At 47.2% G+C, this 21,318-nt stretch overlaps 1 protein-coding gene across 2 annotated transcripts in view; it reads left to right on the top strand.

Annotated features, from left to right (window-relative positions):
* MTIF2 (mitochondrial translational initiation factor 2) overlaps positions 1 to 13,025 on the top strand; it is a 45,938-nt gene extending 32,913 nt beyond the window's left edge. For both annotated transcript variants that reach the window (XM_045010003.1, XM_045010004.1), the window contains 4 exons: positions 3,507 to 3,647; positions 11,137 to 11,301; positions 11,629 to 11,769; positions 12,757 to 13,025. In XM_045010003.1, the coding sequence (XP_044865938.1) occupies positions 3,507 to 3,647; positions 11,137 to 11,301; positions 11,629 to 11,769; positions 12,757 to 12,926 (617 nt within the window). In that variant the 3' untranslated portion in view covers positions 12,927 to 13,025. The remainder of the gene's footprint in view (positions 1 to 3,506; positions 3,648 to 11,136; positions 11,302 to 11,628; positions 11,770 to 12,756) is intronic.
* Positions 13,026 to 21,318: the final 8,293 nt, after the last annotated feature.

Raw genomic sequence — 21,318 nt, 5'->3', positions numbered from 1 at the left:
GACCACTTGTGAATGTGTGCCTTTAACCAAAGGAGGCTGCACAGTGGGTGCAAACTCTTCAAAATGCTTTCCTCTGCTCATTAGCATTACCTCTGTCTTGCTCAGGTTCAGCTTCAGTCAGTCAGCTGTTCTTCATGCATGAGCTGATTTTATCCAAGCAGTGGGCCATATTGGGACTCTTCCTTCACCATAGAAGATTAGGGTTGGAAAGGAGGTCATCTAGTCCATCCCCCTGCTCAATGCAGGACCAATCCCCAACTAAATCATCCCAGTCAGGGCTTTGTCAAGCCTGACCTTAAAAACCTCTAAGGAAGAAGATTCCACCACCTCCCTAGGTAACCCATTCCAGTGCTTCACCACCTTCCTAGTGAAAAATATTTTCCTAATATCCAACCTAAACCTCCCTCACTGCAACTTGAGACTATTACTCCTTCTTCTGTCATCGGGTACCACTGAGAACAGTCTAGATCCATCCTCTTTGAAACCCCCTTTCAGGTAGTTGAAAGCAGCTATCAAATCCCCCCTCATTATACTTTTCTGCAGACTAAACAATCCCAGTTCCCTCAGCCTCTCCTCATAAGTCATGTGCTCGAGCCCCCTAATCATTTTTGTTGCCCTCCACTGTACTCTTTCCAATTTTTCCTTCTTGTAGTGTGGGGCCGAAAATTGGACACAGTACTCCAGATGAGGCCTCACCAATGCCGAATAGAGGGGAATGATCACGTCCCTCGATTTGTTGGCAGTGCTTCTACTTATACAGCCCAAAATGTCGTTAGCCTTCTTGGCAACAAGGGCACACTGGTGACTTGTCCAGCTTCTCGTTCACTGTAACCCCTAGGTCCTTTTCTGCAGAACTGCTGCTTAGCCACTCGGTCCCTAGTCTGTAGCAGTGCATGGGATTCTTCCATCCTAAGTGCAGGACTCTGCACTTGTCCTTATTGAACCTCATCAGATTTCTTTTGGCCCAATCCTCTAATTTGTCTAGGTTCCTCTGTATAGTATGCCTACCCTCCAGTGCATCTACTATTCTTCCCAGTTTAGTGTTATCTGGAAACTTGCTGAGGGTGCAATCCACGCCATTCTCCAGATCATTAATAAAGATGTTGAACAAAACTGACCCTTGGGGCACTCCGCTTGATACTGGCTGCCAACTAGACATGGTGGCATTGATCACTACCCGTTGAGCCCAATGATCTAGCCAGCTTTCTGTTCACCTTATAGTCCATTCATCCAGCCCATACTTCTTTAACTTGCTGGCAAGAATACTATGGTAGACCGTATCAAAAGCTTTGCTAAAGTCAAGGAATAACACGTCCACTACTTTCCCCTCATCTACAGAGCCAGTTATCTCATCATAGAAGGCAACAAAAAATGTATCGCCTCTGATACCTACAGCAAGGCACCAACCACAGCACTGAAGCCCCTGGCACAAAGTACTTTGGTATGGTCCATCTTGGCACAGGGTATGCCCATATTGAGACCCACCACCATGGTATGTACTGTCCACCTCCTTGGCACTGACTGAGGTATTGACTATAGTACATGTAGGACTCTGTATCAGCTCTGATGCATGGCACGGAGACTCCTTTCAGTGGGGCAGATGTAAGACTCTCCTAACAGAGAGGCTATGCGATGTCATTGCTAAATCAACCTCAGTGGTTATCTCAAGACAAGGCACAGCTGACAGAACTTCCCCTCTGCTGGAAAAGACATATTTCTTTTCCTCTCCAAGCTCACCCAAAGTTTCTCTCTAAGGGAGTTTCCAACTTTCACATCAATCAGTTGATTCATCTCCCTGTGTTTTTTCCCTTGTCTATTCCGGGTAAAATAAGCCTCCATATGTTTGAAGTCATCAGAGCATTACCCTTTTATTTGGATAGGACCAATTCATTCCTGTGCACACCTGTCCTGGACCCTCTTTTTGGCCTTCACTGAAAGGATTATATCATTGAGTGGGTCTCTGACTATTTCAGGACTTATGATTTGGCTAAGAGAAATCCCCCTGGATGTATTAACACTTAAGCAGTCTCTGCAGCATGTTTGATTAACATCTGCATAGGAAGCAACATGGAACTCAATCCATACATCTACCACTTGCTATTCCCTGGCACAAGTGCCCAGATTGGATGCTAGCTTTGGTATGGCAGTACCACAATCTGTATTAAAGTAGAACTCCTGCTGCCTAGTTACCGGTAAATAGGCAACTGTTTGTTAGTCACCAAGAGTGGAATCTGTGGACAATCACTTAAACAGTTACTTACCCTACAGTACCTGTGGTTCTTTGAGATGTATTATCCAAAGATTCCCCCCACACACACCCTTTCATCCCTGCTAATTGGAGACCTGCTTCTAAGAGATTCATGGTGAAGGAACTGAGATGTGCACCCCGCTTTTAATACACTTGGCTGCAGGGAGTAAGCGAGTGTTCAAGGCACAGGGGCAGCTGCAACAGACATTGCTCTTCAAAAGAATCCAATCTTGTGCATGTGGGCTGCATGCACCCCTAGAGTGGAATCTGTGTGAAAATGTCTTGAATAACCACAGTTCTTACCAGAGTAAGAAAACGCTCTGTTCCAGTCCTAAAATTAAGCACTGGCTTGTAATCTTTTGAGGAAGAAGTTCCTGAAGGAAATGTTTGGTTTTTTTTCTTTAAGAAAATTAATGTAAGCATAACTTAATGACTACAATAAATTTAAAGTATGGTTTTACTCTGAAAAGTTACTATGTAAGTATGGCATATTCTTACTCAGAAGAACTGCTTCCTGGGTCTATTCAGAGACTTATCTGCTTACATTGTTAAGAAATGTACTTTTACTACTGTCAGCCCTGGCGAACCAGCAACTATGGGCTTCTCTTCTGGTTCATACCTTAGCAACAGAATTGCTAACTAAAGCACTGATCCTGCAAAGACTTAAGCAGGTGAGTAACTTTGAGCAATCCTACTGAAACTCATGTGTGTAAACACATAACTCACATGCTCAAGTATTTGCAGGATCGGGCCCTAAATTCCAGTGGGAGGACTATCTGTGTAGACTCAGTCTGCAAGAATGCCATGAGTTATATCAGCTCAACCCCCTTGGCAATAGTGTTCCATTGGTAAAACTGAGGCCATGCAGAATCTTTATTGATGATGATGCAAGAGCCAGGAAGAACCCAGCTTGACCTTAATATCCCAGGCTGAATGTGCAGGGCTGATGGTATTTGTAAAACTAAGCAAACTTGATCTGAAAATCATTGAGACGCAACAAACATTGACCTCCTCCCTCCAATGATGTTGCGTTCCGTCACTTTTCAGAATAGAACACCACACTTTCAAGTTTGTGCAGTATGTTCAGCAGTCTCTTCTGTATGCTAAAAAAAAAAAATGCACCAGATATTAATTTTTTGTTGATATCGTACAATCTAGAATTCCCATGTAGCAGCATTTGTCTTTTGTTTGTTATAATTTTGATACTTGTTTGTTCTGATTTTACAATGCCTAGTAATAGAACATTTGATCTATTTAGGTGATGTAGATGGTTCCACTGAGGCCATTCTAAATATTCTGGACAACTATAATGCTGACAATGAATGTGAATTGGATGTGATCCATTTTGGAGTAGGGGATGTCAGTGAAAATGACATAAATCTTGCTGAAACATTTAAGGGTAAAGTATAAATTTAGACAGTGATTTTACAATCAGTATGAAATCCTTCATTTTTTATTAAATGAACAAGGTAGCTGTGCTTTCAGTTTTTGTTTCCCTTGTGTAATAATTTAGCAATACAATCAATGTAAATGTGTATGAAACATAAAAATAGTTTTCTGTCACAGAAAATAAATACTAGTATCTGTGCAAAGAGGTATCCTGCTAGCAATCTAGTGAAAATGCAAGTAATGTAGAGAAGGGTATACACAATACAAGACGGTTACTCACCTTTGTAACTGTTGTTCTTCAAGATGTGTTGCTCATATCCATTCCAATTAGGGTGTGCGCGTGCCGCGTGCACGTTCGTTGAAAGATTTTTACCCTAGCAACACTCGGTGGGTCAGCTGGGTCGCCCCCTGGAGTGGCGCCGTTATAGCACCGGATATATACCCCTGCTGACCCAACGGCCCTTCAGTTCCTTCTTGCCGGCTACTCCAACAGAGGGGAAGGAGGGCGGGTTTGGAATGGATATGAGCAACACATCTCGAAGAACAACAGTTACAAAGGTGAGTAACCGTCTTTTCTTCTTCGAGTGCTTGCGCATATCAATTCTAATTAGGTGATTCCCAAGCCTTACCTAGGCAGTGGGGTCGGAGTGAGATGTTGCAGAATGCAAAACTGCTGAGCCAAATGCTGCATCATATCTGGACTGTTGAACCAATGCGTAATGTGAGGCAAAGGTGTGAATCGATGACCAGGTAGCTGCCCAACATATTTCCTGGATGGAAACATGGGCCAGGAAGGCGGCAGATGAAGCTTGAGCCTGAGTAGAATGGGCGGTGAGGTGGGAACGTGAGCCAAATCATAGCATGTACGGATGCAGGATGTTACCCAAGATGAAATTCGTTGGGATGAGACCAGTAGGCCTTTCATCCGGTCTGCCACAGCTACAAAGAGCTGAGGTGACCTTCGGAAGGGTTTTGTTCTCTCGATATAAAAGGCGAGAGCCCTCCAAACGTCTAGGGTGTGCAGCTGTTGTTCCCGACGCGATGGGTGCGGCTTCGGGAAAAAGACTGGGAGGAAGATGTCTTGATTGACATGAAAGGCGGACACCACCTTAGAGAGGAAGGAGGGGTGTGGTCGCAGCTGTACCTTGTCCTTATGGAATACTGTATACGGGGGGTCCGCTGTTAAGGCCCGAAGCTCAGATACTTGTCTTGCCGAAGTAATGGCAACAAGGAAGGCTGTCTTCCAGGAAAGGTACAGCAGCGAGCAGGTGGCCTGTGGTTCGAAAGGAGCACCCATAAGCTTGACTAGCACCAGGTTGAGATCCCAGGTAGGGGTCGAGCGTTGGACTTGCGGGTACAAACGTTCCAACCCCTTGAGGAACCTTGAAACTATGGGGTGAGAAAAGATTGATTGGCCATTTTCCCCTGGGTGGAAGGTGGAGATGGCTGCCAGATGCACCTTTATGGAATAGACTGCTAGGCCCTGTTCTTTCAGGAACCAGAGGTAGTCCAGGACAGTAGGAATGGACACCTGCCTGGGGACTGAGTTATGCTGAGCGCACCAGCAGGAGAAACGCTTCCACTTGGCCAGATATGTCATCCTAGTGCTTCCTACTGCCCAAGAGCACCTGTTGGACCGAGGCAGAGCAACGCAACTCAGACTGGCTCAACCACGCAGCAACCATGCTGTGAGATGAAGAGACTGCAGGTCCGGATGATGAAGCCTGCCGAAGTCCTGTGTTATGAGATCCGGCCAGAGTAGCAGGGGAATCGGGTCTGCCACTGAGAGGTCGAACAACATGGTGTACCAGTGCTGCCTCGGCCACGCTGGAGCAATCAGGATCAGGTGAGCGCTGTCCCTGCGGAGCTTGAGTAGGACTCTGTGGACGAGCAGAAACAGTGGGAAGGCATAGAGTAGGTGCCTCTTCCACGAGATCAGGAATGCGTCTGAGAGGGAGCCCGGGGAGAGTCCCTGGAAAGAGCAGAACACCTGGCATTTCTTGTTCTCTCAGGAGGCAAGGAGGTCTATGTGGGGAAACCCCCACTTCCAGAAAACAGAATGGATGACATCCGGACGAATCGAACACTTGTGAGACAGGAAGGATCTGCTGAGGTGATCCGCCATAGTGTTCTGGACTCCTGGGAGAAAGGACGTTACCAAATCAATCGAGTGGGCTATGCAAACAAGGTGGAAGGCTTCTTGACAAAGGAGGGAGGAGCGTGCTCCGCCCTGCTTGTTTATATAAAACATGGCCGTTGTGTTGTCCGTGAATACTGATACACAACGGCCTTGGAGATGGTCTCGAAACACTTGGCATGCTAGACGGACTGCTCTCAGTTCCTGCACATTGATGTGTAAGGCCAGCTCTTGAGGCGACCAGAGACCCTGAGTGCGAAGGCCCTCGAGGTGGGCACCCCAACCCAGAGATGACGCGTCCGTGGTTAGGGCCATCGAGGGTTGCGGTGGGTGGAATGGCATCCCTGCACAGACTAGAGTGAGGTTTAGCCACCAGGTTAGGGAGCCCAGAACCTTCTGGGGAATAGTGAGCACCGAGTCCAGGCTGCCTCTGCATGGTTGGTATATTGAAGCAAGCCAGGTTTGAAAGGGACGGAGGCGTAGCCTCGCGTTCCTGGTCATGAAGGTGCAGGAGGCCATGTGACCTACTAGGCTGAGGCAGTTGCACACCGACGTTGTCAGGAAGGTTTGAAGACCTTGAATAATTGAAGCCATTGCTTGAAAACGCGACTGCAGGAGGCAGGCTCTGGCCAGATTGGAGTCCAGAACCGCTCCAATGAAGTCTATTCTCTGCGTGGGTGTCAGAGTAGACTTCTCTGTGTTGATCATCGGGCCTAGGCTGCCCAAGAGGTCTTTGACGATGCGCAGGTGCTGCGACACTTGTAACTGGGAAGTCTCTCGAATGAGCCAATCGTCGCGATACGGGTAGACGTGTACCCAACGACACCGGATGGAGGCGGCGACTACAGCCATGCATTTTGTGAACACACGCGGAGCCGTAGAAAGGCCAAACGGGAGTACAGTGAACTGAAAGTGTTGATGGTTGACCACAAAACGGAGGTACCATCTGTGTGGTGGGTAAATTGCGATGTGGAAATATGCGTCCTTCATATCGAGGGCGGCATACCAGTCTCCCGGATCCAGGGACAGGATAATGGTCCCCAGGGTTACCATGCGGAACTTCAGCTTTATCATGAATTTGTTGAGTTCTCGCAGGTCTAAGATCGGTCGTAGACCTCCCTTTGCTTTGGGGATTAGGAAGTAGCGGGAATAAAACCCCTTGCCCCTCATGTCTTTTGGCACCTCCTCTATGGCTCCCATGGCTAGGAGTGACTGGACCTCTTGTAAGAGGAATTGCTTGTGAGAGGGGTCCCTGAAGAGGGACGGGGAGGGAGGGTGGGAAGGTGGGGTTGAAACAAACTGGAGGTGGTATCCCAATTCCACCGTGCGCAGGACCCAACGATCGGAAGTGAGCTGGGACCAGGCAGGGAGGAAATGGGAGAGGCGGTTGACAAATGGAGGAAAAGGATTCGGGAAAGTAACTGGTGGGCCGTCCTCGGGCGTCCCATCAAAAGTTCTGCTTGGGCCCCGCTGGTGGTTTAGGGGGCGCCTGATTTTGACCTCCTTGAGGGCCAGACTGCCTTCGACGATTCCCTCTACCACGCCTTCTGCTAAAGTCCTAGGCGGGGCATAAGGGTGGTGTGGCTGGGCCCGGAAGGTCCTGCGTTGGGTCACTGGCGTGTGCATACCCAGCGAGCGCATTATAATGCAGTTGTCCTTCAGACTTTGCAGTCTGGGGTCAGTCTTATCTGAGAACAGGCCCTGGCCTTCGAAGGGCAAATCCTGAATAGTTTGTTGTAATTCAGGGGGAAGGCCTGACACCTGGAGCCAGGAGATACGCCTCATCGTCACTCCTGATGCCAGAGTTCTGGCTGCAGAGTCCGCTGCATCCAGAGAGGCTTGGAGGGAGGTTCTTGCTACCTTTTTACCCTCCTCAAGTAGAGCCGTAAATTCTTGATGGGACTCCTGGGGAAGAAGCTCCGTAAACTTCCCCAAGGACACCCACGTGTTAAAGTTATATCTACTTAGGAGAGCTTGTTGGTTTGCCACCCTAAGTTAGAGGCCCCCGGCCGAGTATATTTTGCGGCCTAGGAGGTCCATGTGCCTAGCCTCCTTTGACTTAGGAGCCGGGGCTTGCTGGCCATGACGCTCCCTTTCGTTCACCGATTGCACCACTAAAGAGCAAGAAGGTGGGTGAATGTAGAGATATTCATACCCCTTTGAGGGGACCATATATTTTCTCTCTACTCCCCTTGCTGTAGGTGGAATCGAGGCTGGGGATTGCCAAATGGTGTCCGCATTAGCCTGTATGATGCGGATAAATGGAAGAACCACTCTAGTAGGTGCATCAGCCGATAGGATGTCCACGACAGGGTCCTCTATTTCAGGGACCTCCTCCACCTGTAAGTTCATATTCTGAGCCACTCGTCTCAAAAGGTCTCCTCAAAAGGAGGAGGAGGAGAGGCACAGGACCAAGGGGTCCTGTGGGGGCTCCTGTACTTGAGGAGCGTCATCTGCATCAGGTGGAACCTGGGTGTCTGCAGATGGCATCAGAGCCTCATCCGTGCCCGCAGGGGGAGGGCGGCTTACTGTCGCCTCTGGTACCCGGTGTTCTGACGGGACCGACCGTGGAGCCACTGATGGAGCACCTTGGGCTTGGTGATATGCCCACGGTGTCCAGAAGGACCAGTGATGAGGCCCTTGCTCGTGGCTCTGGCTCTCTGGAAATATGTGACTGGGGATGTCAGAGTCACGCTCCTGAGGATAGGATGCGCTACCGGTCTGCGATGACACAGATGTGTGTCTCGATGGCCACGGCGGTGCCAATAGACCCTGGGAGGGCGCCACTGTTCTGGATGCTCGATCCCGGGGCGGTACCAGGGAGTGGTACCGGGAGCTATAACGGTACCGCGAGTGAGACCGGGACCTTCTACCGTAGCGGTGCCGGGAGGTCGACCGGGATCTCGAGTCCCTTCGTCTGGAGCGACTGCGGGATACACGGTGCCGAGAGCGGTGCCGTGAGTTGGATCGGTACCGGGAGTACCTGGCCGGCGAACGAGATGTCGAACGGTGCCACGAGTGCGACCGGTACCGCGATGGAGAGCGGTGCCGGGACTGCGAGTGGCGCCGGGAGCGGGAACGGCGTGATCGAGAGGTCTGTGAACGACGTCTTTCTGTTGGACCAACGGAAGGTGGCCTTACTAGAGCTGGTTTCCCGATGGATTGTATGACCTGAACCGGCGGTGCAGGGGGTTGAGGCCGTGTCGGCTCCGTCATGGCGATGAGCTCCCTTGCTGTGGAGAAGGTCTCCGGTGTAGAAGGGAGGGCAAGCTCAACCACAGCATGAGCCGGGGAGCTGTCAAGCACCGGACTCAACAGCCCTTGTGGGACCGGAATCGACGGTGCCGCGCTCGGTGGAGCCGCAATCGGCGGTGCCACAGTCGGCGGTGCCGCCGCAGATGACAGTGCCGGACGAACCGTCTTCGAAGAGCGCTCCTTCTGTGGAGCTGAAGCAGCTGGAGCGCTATGTTGCTTCCTGGGTCTCGGGGACAGGGACCGGTGCCGAGCAGATGTCGGTGCCAGTAAGGTCGGTGCCGGGGCTCCTTCTCGGTACCAGAGTGGTCCAGGGCGGAAGGGGCGCTCCTTACAGAAGCAGTCTGTTGGGTGCTCGGTACCAACGCTGCAGGACTAGGTGCCGACTCCATGAGGAACTGTTTCAATCGAAAGTCCCGCTCCTTCTTCGTCCTTGGTTTAAACGATTTGCAGATGCAGCACTTATCGGTAAGGTGGGATTCCCCTAGGCTCTTGAGGCAGGAGTCGTGGGGATCCCCTATTGGCATCAGCTTTTGGCACGCCGAGCACGGTTTGAACCCCGGTGCTTTGGGCATGGGCCCGTACCGGAGTGGAGGAAAGGGGCTAATTCCTGATCCCCCCCCTTAAACTATATACACTAACTATAAATACAACAACTAATACTAACTATAACTACAAGAACTCGAACTATACACACAATAAACAGCAAAGAACTACGAGTAGCTAGGGACGTGGAGATCAGCAAAGCCGCGCTCCACAGTTCCAACGACCGTCACGGGCAGTAAGAAGGAACTGAAGGGCCGTTGGGTTGGCAGGGGTATATATCTGGCGCCATAACGGCGCCACTCCAGCAGGCAACCCAGCCGACCCACTGAGTGTTGCTAGGGTAAAAATCTTCCGACGAATGTGCACGCGGCGCGCGCACACCCTAATTGGAATCAATATGAGCAAGCACTCGAAGAAGAATGTATTGTCTATAATGTGGCAGACAATACCTGCAAACTTGTGTGTTGGAGACAGTGCTCTAGATTTGAGCCCTTATTCTGGTTGCCTTGTGCTGCTTCAGCAGTGCAAAGCAGCCAGAAAAATGGCTTAACCAGATCCCAGAGGATTTTTTTGTTCAGGGGAGTCCTGGTGGGGGAGGGGGTTGGCCAGCATAGTGGTTCCTGTTATAACCTCCCCCCAGCCCAGGGAGCATAGCTGCAGTTCCCCTATGCCTGTTAGATCCCCAGTTTCTGGAACTGCCCTGGGCCATAGCTGGGTGTAAATTAGAACTTCCTTCAGACTTCTCTGATTTATGCTGGAGACCAAGATAAGGAGCTGGCCTTTTCTGGACCCAAGATAAGGAGTTCCCTTTCAATCCTGCTCCTTCATGTAGCATACTGCTCAGCTAGATCACAGGATCTAACTAGCTATCTATCTGCTTTGTTATATTTAATTGTATCTAGGAATTTAGAGAGACAAAGTGGGTGAGGTAATATCTTTAACTGGACCATCTTCTGTTGGGGAGAGAGACAAGCTTTTGAGCCACATAGAGCTCTTTTTCGAATATGGTCCAATTTAAGATATTACCTCATCCATCTTGTCTCTCTAATATCCTGGGACTGACATGGCTACAACTACACTGATCTAGTGACAGTATTTTGTGGGGGTTTCCATTGAAGCAACTCTTCTTAAAGTAAGAGAGCATTGTTGGAGGTGCTTAGTGTATATGCAGTGACCCAGTATCTGATCTCTGATTTTAAAAATGGATGGAAAAGTTAAAATGGGAAAACTATAAAATTTCATTTTGCTATCAGTAATGTTGCTTTTTATTAGTGCTCAATTTCAGGCTATCTTGACTCCTGATTCCAACAGTTGTTTTTTAAAAAAGGAAGAGAAAAGAGGATTATAATTTAAATTAGTAAATGTGAAAATCTCAACCCAAGTAAAGCAAACAATTTTCAGTTAAGTACAGACTGTGCTAAGAATAAAATATTACATGAATATTCCAGGATAGCCTTTGCAAGCTCATCTCCAAACGTTTTCACTTCCTGCTTGAAAAACAAAGAAATTCCTGTACCTGGAGTGTTTGTATTTAATAATCATCTGTGGTGGTTTTATCTGTCAGGTGTCATATATGGATTCAGTGTGAATGCAAACAAATCTATTCAGCAGCTGGCTGCTAAAAAGGGAATAAAAATTAAACTTCACAATATTATCTACCATCTTATTGAAGACTTGAAAGATGAGTTGAGCAGCAAATTGCCCCCATCTGTAGTAGAACATATAATAGGTAAGTTTTCACTGGATGGTAAATACTGCCTTGAAAAACTAGACCTTTCTTGTGGGGTAGGGAAAATATTTTTCTGCTCAGGGGTGGGCCTTGATTTAAAATGGTATGTTGAGGAAATACACAAATCTCATTCCCTAGGATAGCTTTCCCACTATACTGGATTGCATAGAATTCCTCTTTAGTTGTTATCCTCAATATACAGCAGCAGAATGTTCAGAAGACTTGAGTTTTGATAGCAATGGAAGAGCACAGCAAAGCATTGCATTCATTACTGGTGGAGTTTGTATTACATTTCCTTGCACTTAGTCCTTCCATTTCTTTCCTTAGGGGAGGCCTCTGTTCTCGCTACCTTCTGTGTCACAGTAGGAAAAAGCAAGGTTCCAGTGGCTGGCTGCCGAGTACAGAAGGGGCAGTTAGACAGAAAGTTGAAGTTTAAACTAATTCGTAACAGAGATGTTATTTGGAAAGGTAAAACTGCTATCAAAACATTTATCCACACTGATATTCTACTACATGTGCTCACCATTGGAGTTAGATTCTTAGGCCCAGATCTATACAGAAAGTGGAAGTCAATGAAAATGTTTTGGTGTATCTGAAGGTGGAATTTTCTTCTTAAAAAGTTGTTCAATCAACTTAATACACTATTTACAGTAGACTTCACCTAAAAAGGACATCTAGTTCCTGCAAAGCTTGTTTTCTTGCTTAAGCAATACAAGCAGAATTGGTTTTGGACAGAAATTTTCTTGACTAATCATCCTGGTGTTCATAGGTGCCAACTCTGTGGGTGCTTTGGGGCTGGAGCACCCATGGGGAACAATTAGTGGGTGTTCTGCACTCATCAGCAGCCAAGCTTCCCACCTTCCCTGCCTCTTCCCCTGAGCGCGCCGCGTCCCAGCTCCTCTGCCTACCTCCCAGCGCTTGCCACCGCCAAACAGCTGTAGCACGTTCCGGGAGGGAGGGTAGAAGAGCGGGAACATGGCACACTCAGGGGAGGAGGCAGAGAAGAGGCCAGGGCGGGGATTTGGGGAAGGAGTCGAATAGCAGTAGGGAGGGGGTGGAGTTGGGGCGGGGACTTTGGGGAAGGGGTTGGAATGGGGATGGAGCAGGTGTGGAGTCGGGGCGGGGCTGGGGGTAGAGGGGGGGGGGGGTCTAGCACACACTGGCACCATTAGAAGTCGGTGCCTATGCTGGTGTTCCCTCCCCATAAGAAACTTCCACATGCTCTGAACCCCTGACAGCAGTCTGTGTAGGAAGGAGATAATCAGATCAATTAAACTTTGAAAGGAGTAGCACCTGATTTTCAGAACCTGTGTAAATTATGGAGGTTCAGCATCACTAAAAATCAGAATCTTCTTGTATTGGCCTTGCCATGTAGTTTTTTTTGCGGGGAGAGGGTTGTTTGTTTGAAGTCCACATTAGTCTTTATATTGGATCTATTTTTTCCATTCTCTCTAGGATTTTTAACCTCACTGAAGCACCATAAAGACGATGCCCAGGTAATAAAAACTGGCATGGATTGTGGCCTCAGTTTGGATAAGAACATAGAGTTCAGTATTGGAGATGAAATTATCTGCTATGAAGAAAAGGAAGTTGAACGGACAATATCATGGGATCCAGGATTTTAAATAATTTTACTTCACTTGAATGTGATGGAGAAAAGGCCTTGCATTATTCCTGATCATATTTACAGAAAGTTCTTATTATTAAAGACACTTATAAAGTGGCTTATATTGTAAGAATTCTTTGAGCTCTTAACAAGAGTTCCAACAGCTGATATTTCAAAAGTAAAAGGATTTGTTTCAGGTGCTATGAATGACAGGGGTGGCTTCCTCAGTTCTGCAGGATTGTGCCAGCTTTGTAGACCCATAAGCTCACAGGACACAGGAAAGCATGGGAGCCAGCATGGCAGTGTTAACTCCTTGGGGACAGAAGAGAGATGCTAGAAATGACTCCTAGCATGTTTCAGATATGAGTAAAAAGTACCTTTTTAGGAAGGAAAAGAGTATTTCAGGTCACTGTAATACTGTTTGTATTGGTAACATAGTTTGGTTGATAGAAATAATTCAACTGTTAAAATATTATCTGAAAAGAATAAAATGGCTAGACAAACACAGAAGGAACCATTGGTGTACTGTCACTACATCCTTTGAGAAAACAAGTGACTTTATGTGAAAGGTTTGGCCTTCATTTCAGGAGGTTTCCAGCACATCATCAAGGATCTACAACCTATCCTGAAGGACGATCCCTCACTCTCACAGATCTTGGGAGACAGGCAAGTCCTCGCTTACAGACAGCCCCCCAACCTGAAGCAAATACTCACCAGCAACCACACACCACACAACAGAAACACTAACCCAGGAACCAATCCTCACAACAAAGCCCGTTGCCAACTCTGTTCACATATCTATTCAGGGGACACCATCATAGGACCTAATCACATCAGCCACACTATCAGAGGCTCATTCACCGCACATCTACCAATGTGATATATGCCATCATGTGCCAGCAATGCCCCTCTGCCATGTACATTGGCCAAACCGGACAGTCTCTACGCAAAAGAATAAATGGACACAAATCAGACGTCAAAAATTATAACATTCAAAAACCAGTCAGAGAACACTTCAACTTTCCTGGTCACTCGATTACAGACCTCAACGTCGCAATACTCCAACAAAAAAACTTCAAAACCAGACTCCAAGGAGAAACCGCACAATTGGAATTAATTTGCAAACTGAACAGCATTAAATTAGGTTTTACTTTGTGTAATGACCTATCCACTCCCAGTCTTTATTCAAGCCTATTTCCCCAGGCTAATTTTCCCTCTTGCTATTACTCACACCTTCTTGTCAACTGTTGGAAATGGGCCATCCTGATTATCACTAAAACGTTTTTTTTCTCCTGCTGATAATAGGCCACCTTACCTGATTATTCTTGTTATAGTTAGTATGGCAACACCCATTTTTCATATCCTGTGTGTGTGTGTGTGTGTGTATGTATATATATTTTCCACTGCATGCATCCGATGCAGTGGGTTTTAGCCCACGAAAGCTTATGCTCAAATAAATGTTAGTTTTGTGAGAGGAATGAGGAGTACTTGTGGCACCTTAGAGACTAAGTGATTGGGCAACAAAATGGCAAATGAAATTTGATGTGGATAAATGTAAAGTAGTGCACATCGGGAAAAATAAGCCCAACTATACGTACAATATGATGGGGGCTAATTTAGCCACAACTAGAAAAGGTTCGGAAAAGGGCAACTAAAATTATTAGGGGTTTGAAACGGGTCCCCTATGTGGAGAGATTAAAGAGGCTCCGACTTTTCAGCTTGGAAAAGAGGATACATGATAGAGATAGTGCTTGTCCCATTTGTTTTTTTTAATGCTTGTAATTTAACTCTGTCATTGCATGTTTCTCTTTTTAAGATTTCACTCAGTTCCTTCCGAATTTCAACAGCGTCAGCAATAAAATGGCTATTTCCCTGCATTTTGTTCAAGGCTACAGAAATAGGCTTCAGGGTACACAGCATACGTTCAACATTTCTCTTAAGCCCAATGTTGAGAACTTTGGCTGTGACACTGCCATCTATTTTTTCACAATTTTGTTCACAAACTGTCAACAGATTAGGCCAGTTCTTGATATAGTGCTCAAAACAGTCCACTACTGAGTTCCATCGCATGTCTTCTGGGAGAGTTAGCTTGGTTCCTCCCACTTTTTTCAGAGCAGCTGCTGCAAAGTGGTTTGTACGGAAGTATTTTGCAATTTCAACATTAGCTTTTATTTCTGGAATACTTAAGTCTTTGGCTAGGAGGTGCATTAAATGAGCACTGCAACAAATAAATACTGCAACCGTATGTTATTAGCTTGGGACTCTTCTAAATAATTTCTTCTCATCTTGGATACATTTCAAGTGTTGTCTGTGACCAAGCTGCATACTAGACATTTGAATTTTTTTTCACAGTTATAGCTTTTACTGTTACTTCTTGTAAGTATTCTGCTGTGTGCGCATTTCCTCATGTATCAGTTGTTTCTGGGTCTCTTTTACGGCCTGCTGCCATTATAGGTTTTCCCTTCTAGTGAGAGAATGGTATGGTAAATCTCAAATCAATGAAGGCTACACTCAGACCTCAAGACTTCTGGAATATGCTGCTCAAACCGTTTAACTTTTGTATCAGAGAGATAGCCATGTTAGTCTGGATCTGTAAAAGCAGCAAAGAGTCCTGTGGCACCTTATAGACTAACAGACGTATTGGAGCATGAGTTTTCGTGGGTGAATACCACTTCGTTGGATGCATCCAATACGTCTGTTAGTCTATAAGGTGCCACAGGACTCTTTGGTAGTTTAACTTTTGTTTCTAGTGCATGTCCCTCCCTTCTCATATTTATCCCCAGACGACTTCTCCTTGTCCAGATCTATTCTGCCCCCAATAATCTTCTATTCCTTGAACTTTTTGAAACTTTGCACTTTTAGAGAGAGATAAGGGATTGACTCTGTGTACACAAATTTGCACAGGGACAATAGGGTTGAGGTCTGTTATTTCTCACCTCTATACCGTATTGTCCCGAGTATAGGCCGCACTTTTTTCCCCTAATTTAAGTTTTTAAACTAGGGGTGCGGCCTATAAGCGGGATCTTGCTAAAAAAAACCCAATAAAAATACTTTCAATCCCAGCCGCGGCGGGGAATCAGAGCGCTCTGGGCTGCCCGCCGCGGCGGGCAGCCCGGAGCCCTCTGATTCCCCGCCGCGGCTGGGATTGAAAGCGCTCTGGGCTTCCCGTCGCAGCGGGCAGCCTAGAGCCCTCTGAGTCCCGGCCGCGGCTGGGATTTAAAGGGCTCTGGGCTCCCCGCCGCGGTGGGCAGCCCGGAGCCCTCTGATTCCCCGCCGCGGCTGGGATTTAAAGAGCTCTGGGCTCCCCGCCGCCGCGGGCAGCCCAGAGCGCTCTGATTCCCCGCCGCGGCTGGGATTTAAAGGGCTCTGGGCTCCCCGCCGCCGCGGGCAGCCCAGAGCGCTCTGATTCCCCGCCGCGGCTGGGATTTAAAGAGCTCTGGGCTCCCCGCCGCAGTGGGCAGCCTAGAGCGCTCTGATTCCCCGCCGCGGCTGGGATTTAAAGAGCTCTGGGCTCCCCGAAGCGGCGGGCAGCCCAGAGCCCTCTGAGTCCCCGCCGCGGCTGGGATTTAAAGGGCTCTGGGCTCCCCGCCGCGGCGGGCAGCCCAGAGCGCTCTGATTCCCCGCCGCGGCTGGGATTTAAAGGGCTCTGATTCCCCGCCGCGGCTGGGATTTAAAGAGCTCTGGGCTCCCCGAAGCGGCGGGCAGCCCAGAGCCCTCTGAGTCCCGGCCGCGGCTGGGATTTAAAGGGCTCTGGGCTCCCCGCCGCGGCGGGCAGCCCAGAGCGCTCTGATTCCCCGCCGCGGCTGGGATTTAAAGGGCTCTGGGCTCCCCGCCGCGGCGGGCAGCCCGGAGCCCTCTGATTCCCCGCCGCGGCTGGGATTTAAAGAGCTCTGGGCTCCCCGCCGCAGCGGGCAGCCTAGAGCCCTCTGAGTCCCGGCCGCGGCTGGGATTTAAAGGGCTCTGGGCTCCCCGCCGCGGCAGACAGCCCAGAGCCCTCTGAGTCCCGGCCGCGGCTGAGATTTTCTTTAAGTTAAAAAAAGTTAAAAATTTAATTTTTTTAAAATAGCACCAAACTTTAAGGGTGCGGCTTATAATCAGGAGCGGCCTATACTCGGAACAATACGGTATATTAATTTAAAAACATTTTTGCTGTTAACAAGCATGTTATGTCTGGAGAGACAAATCCAGTTTGAGAACTGCAAAACTAAGCATCTCTGATGATATCTAGACTGATCACTGAGTCCCAGTGGGTAGATAGAAAGATTAACCTAAATAATCTATACAGAAGCCTCTGGAACTCCATAAAATTGGGTCCCTAATCCATGAATGATTGGAACTCATTTACAAAACTTTTCTTAAACATTACTGAATATATTCACATACTATAGAATTAGAATTTATAATCCCTATTCCATGATGAGATATTAAAACTATCTTTAGATAGTTTTTTTTCCTCAAAAAGCATTTTATCAAAAAAAATTGAAATAAAAAAAATCTGATGTTTTATCCATCCTGGCAATACATGAGAGGACCTAAACATCTACGGGCTTGGCTATACTGGAGAGTTGCAGCGCTGGTAGAGGTGTTACAGCGCTGCAACTTAGTAACTGTCCACACCTGCAGGGCACATCCAGTGCTGCAACTCCCTCCCTGCTGCGCTGGCTGTACACCTGGTCTGCTTGGGGTATAACGAGTGCAGCGCTGGTGATGCAGTGCTGCTCATCAAGTGAGGCCACACACCAGCGCTGTTATTGGCCTCCAGGGTATTAGGAGATATGCTTTTAACTAAATTACTCTCTTTGTTTTGCTATGATGCCTCTCTTTGTTTTGTTGTGAACTCGGGGCTCCAGGAGCTGCTTATCTAAAAAACAAACACAGCTCTTGTTTGCTGTGATCAATCTGTAACTGACTGTGAACAATCAATTGAGATAACCCACTACCTTGCTGTGAATGAGGCAGGAACGGGGATGAACGTTTGCTTGAGGATAGAAACAGCGGGGGGCAGGGGGAGAGAAAGGGAGTCCATTGGAGCAGCTGCTTATCTGGTCTGCAGGCTATTTGCAGTTAACAGTGAATGAGGGGGTCAAGGAAATGTTCAGCTCCCTGCCTTGCAAAATCTGACACACAGTGTCGGCTCCAACAATCCACTCTCTCTCTCCCCTGCTCCCTGTCACACTCCACCCCACCCCCCTCTTTTGAAAAGCACGTTGCAGCCACTTGAATGCTGGGATAGCTGCCCATAATGCATCACTCTCAACAGCGCTGCAAATGTGGCTACACTGCAGCGCTGGTAGCTGTGAGTGTGGCCACACACCAGCGCTTTCCCTACACAGCTGTACAAAGACAGCTGTAACTCCCAGCGCTGTACAGCTGTAAGTGTAGCCATACCCTAAGTCTGTATGCTGCACTGCCTACTGCTTTTTCTACGTGCATGGAAAAAGGAAAAACAACTTTCCCTTTTCTGTAAAGAAGGCTCGATAAAATGTTTCAAGGGGGTAATATTGTAAAAGTAGAGTTGCAGTATTGGTAACTAAGTGGGGGGGGGAATCAATTCTGAACTCTATATGGGAAGCTTCTCATTTCAGAGGAGACTGAAAATTTAGTTTTGTTCTCTAGAAATGGCAGTTTCCTCTGAATCACACTTAATGAATTAACATGTAAAATCCACTTGGGGTCCTTGCAACTGGCTTATCACCGTCTGCAAGCTGAACTCTCCTCAGTCACAGATGTAACCTCATTCACTGTCCCGTGGGGACAGAATTTAGCTCCGAAATGCAAAGCTGAATCCATCTTAAATGTTGACACACACATCTGCCCTCCCCTTGCCATCCTGCAAGGATAGTAATGTACATAATTAGGGAAAACCCAAACTTATGTAAAGTAGTATTAACACAAATGAAAGTCAACAATGCAGAGCTCTACCCATCCCAGTTGTATAGCACAATGTGCACCTCAGTTTTGCATGGTGTGAACTGAACCTAATCAGGACAAGTAACTCATTCTTAAAGCTGCAGCTCATAACTACAAAGAAGAAAGATAGTCTTTACATGGAAGATGGGTTGTTCTAAAAGTTCTTTACTGATGCTTTTACACAATGAATAGGGATTCTCTTCTCTGTATCCAGGGGACAGCATGAGCCAGAAGCTGAAGCTTCAATTAAATTGAAGGTAATAAGCTTCTTACTAAAGGGAAAGGGAACACATGGTGGCAATTATGCAATTACAGCTAATGCAGTACAACTTGATTCCAAATAACTTTTTTGTAGAAAACCACTAGATCATATCTCCTTAAACTTATTCCCTCAAAAAAGCAAAACGCAAGCCTCAGAAGTTACCATCCTTAACTTCCACTTTTAACTATTATACCTTTACCTCGATATAACACTGTCCTGGGGAGCCAAAAAATCTTACCGCGTTATAGGTGAAACCACATTATATTGAACTGATCTGCCGGAGCATGCAGCGCTGCCCGCCCCCAGAGCGCTGCTTTACCATGTTATATCCGAATTCGTGTTATATGGGGGTAGAAGTGTAGTTCCTTTTTTAATCTTATCCTCAACTCCCTTAGTGGCCCTCCTTCCCCATGTGTGACTATCTCACAGGGGACTGGGAGGCCATTCAGGGCTTCCTCACTGTTGCTAGCAAAAGAGGAATTCTGGCAATCAAGCCTTTTCCATTAGATAAGTACAATCCCTGCTGAGTATTTTGTAGAAACACTCCCCTTTATATCACTTGTACAGTGCTAGGACTGAACTAAATATTCAATTCAAAAGGACATTGAACTGTAAAATGGCTTTAAAAGGTAGGTTTTGGAATAAACCTGTTATGATCAATAGTAATTCTATGAAGTCTTACACGGTTTATTTTTAGAAGTAACTGCAGTGAGCTATACTGACTTCATTAAGTTAAGCAGCAGCAAAAAGTAATCATTAAAATAGGATGTTAATTTATACATGGCCTATGAAAAGCTGAAGTCATTTTACACTCACACAAGGTAACATCCCAGAAATAGGGCCCCAGTAAGAAGGCAACTTAAATTCTGTTTAGTACTTTCCTTTTTAAACACTATACAAATTAATCCTGTTCCCCAAACTTAGTTCCAGCAACGTAGGTATTATCCCCATTTTAAAGGTGGGAAATAGAAGAGGTTACCAAGATGACAGCCTCAATACAGCTGAGATTAAAACTGAGTTCCTGGCTCTTCTCTCTACTCCTTACACCTATTTTACTCCTCCACCTCACCAGAGTCAGAGAACTCCTGGACTATGACCAGAGAGACTGGGTGGATCCCCTGATGCTGGCTCGGCACATGGGGCTCATCAGACTCAATGGGTAGTGATATATGGCTCCATGTCTAGTTGGCAGCCGGCATCAAGCGGAGTGCCCCAAGAGTTGGTCCGGGGGCCAGTTTTGTTCAATATCTTCATTAATGATCGGACCGATGGCATGGATTTCACCCTCAGCAAGTTTGCAGATGACACTAATTTGGGAGGAGTGGTAGATATGCTGGAGGGTAGGGAGAGGATGCAGAGGGACCTAACAAATTTTCTGGTGCAAGTGCTGGAGGAACCAACTAGGGGAAAAGCTCTTCTTGACCTGCTGCTCACAAACAGGGAAGAAATAGTAGAGGAAGCAATAGTGGATGGGAACCTGGGAGGCAGTGACCATGAGATGGTCGAGTTCAGGATCCTGACACAAGGCAAAAGGGAAAGCAGTAGAACAGAGACCCGGGACTTCAGAAAAGCAGATTTCGACTCCCTCAGGGAACTGATGGGCAAGGTCCCCTGGGAGAATAACATGACAGGGAAAGGAGTCGAGGAAAGCTGGCTGTATTTCAAAGAAACCTTATTGAGGTTGCAGGAACAAACCATCCCGATGTGTAGGAAGAAAAGTAAATATGGCAGGCGACCAGCTTGGCTTCACAGTGAAATCCTTGCTCGTCTTAAACACAAAAGAACAGCTTACAAGAAGTGGAAGATTGGACAAATAACCAGGGAGGAGTATAAAAGTATTGTTCAGGCATGCAGGTGTGAAATCAGGAAGGCCAAATCACACTTGGAGTTGCAGCTAGCTGGAGATGTTAGGAGTAACAAGAAGGGTTTCTTTAGGTATGTTAGCAACAGGAAGAAAGTCAAGGAAAGTGTGGGCCCCTTGCTGAATGAGGGAGGGAACCTAGTGACAGAGGATGTGGAGAAAGCTAGTGTACTCAATGCTTTTTTTGCCTCTGTCTTCACAGACAAGGTCAGCTCCCAGACAGCTGCACTCTGCAGCACGGTATGGAGAGGTGACCAGCTCTCTGTGGAGAAAGTAGTAGTTCGGGGCTATTTAGGAAAGCTGGATGAGCACAAGTCCATGGGGCCGGATGCGCTGCATCCGAGGGTGCTAAAGGAGTTGGCCGATGAGATTGCAGAG

Source organism: Mauremys mutica, chromosome 3 (assembly GCF_020497125.1).
Source record: "Mauremys mutica isolate MM-2020 ecotype Southern chromosome 3, ASM2049712v1, whole genome shotgun sequence".
Classification (NCBI taxonomy): domain Eukaryota; kingdom Metazoa; phylum Chordata; order Testudines; family Geoemydidae; genus Mauremys; species Mauremys mutica.
The sequence above is the reverse complement of the archived record's forward strand: the minus strand, read 5'-3'. Positions and strand labels throughout refer to the sequence as shown.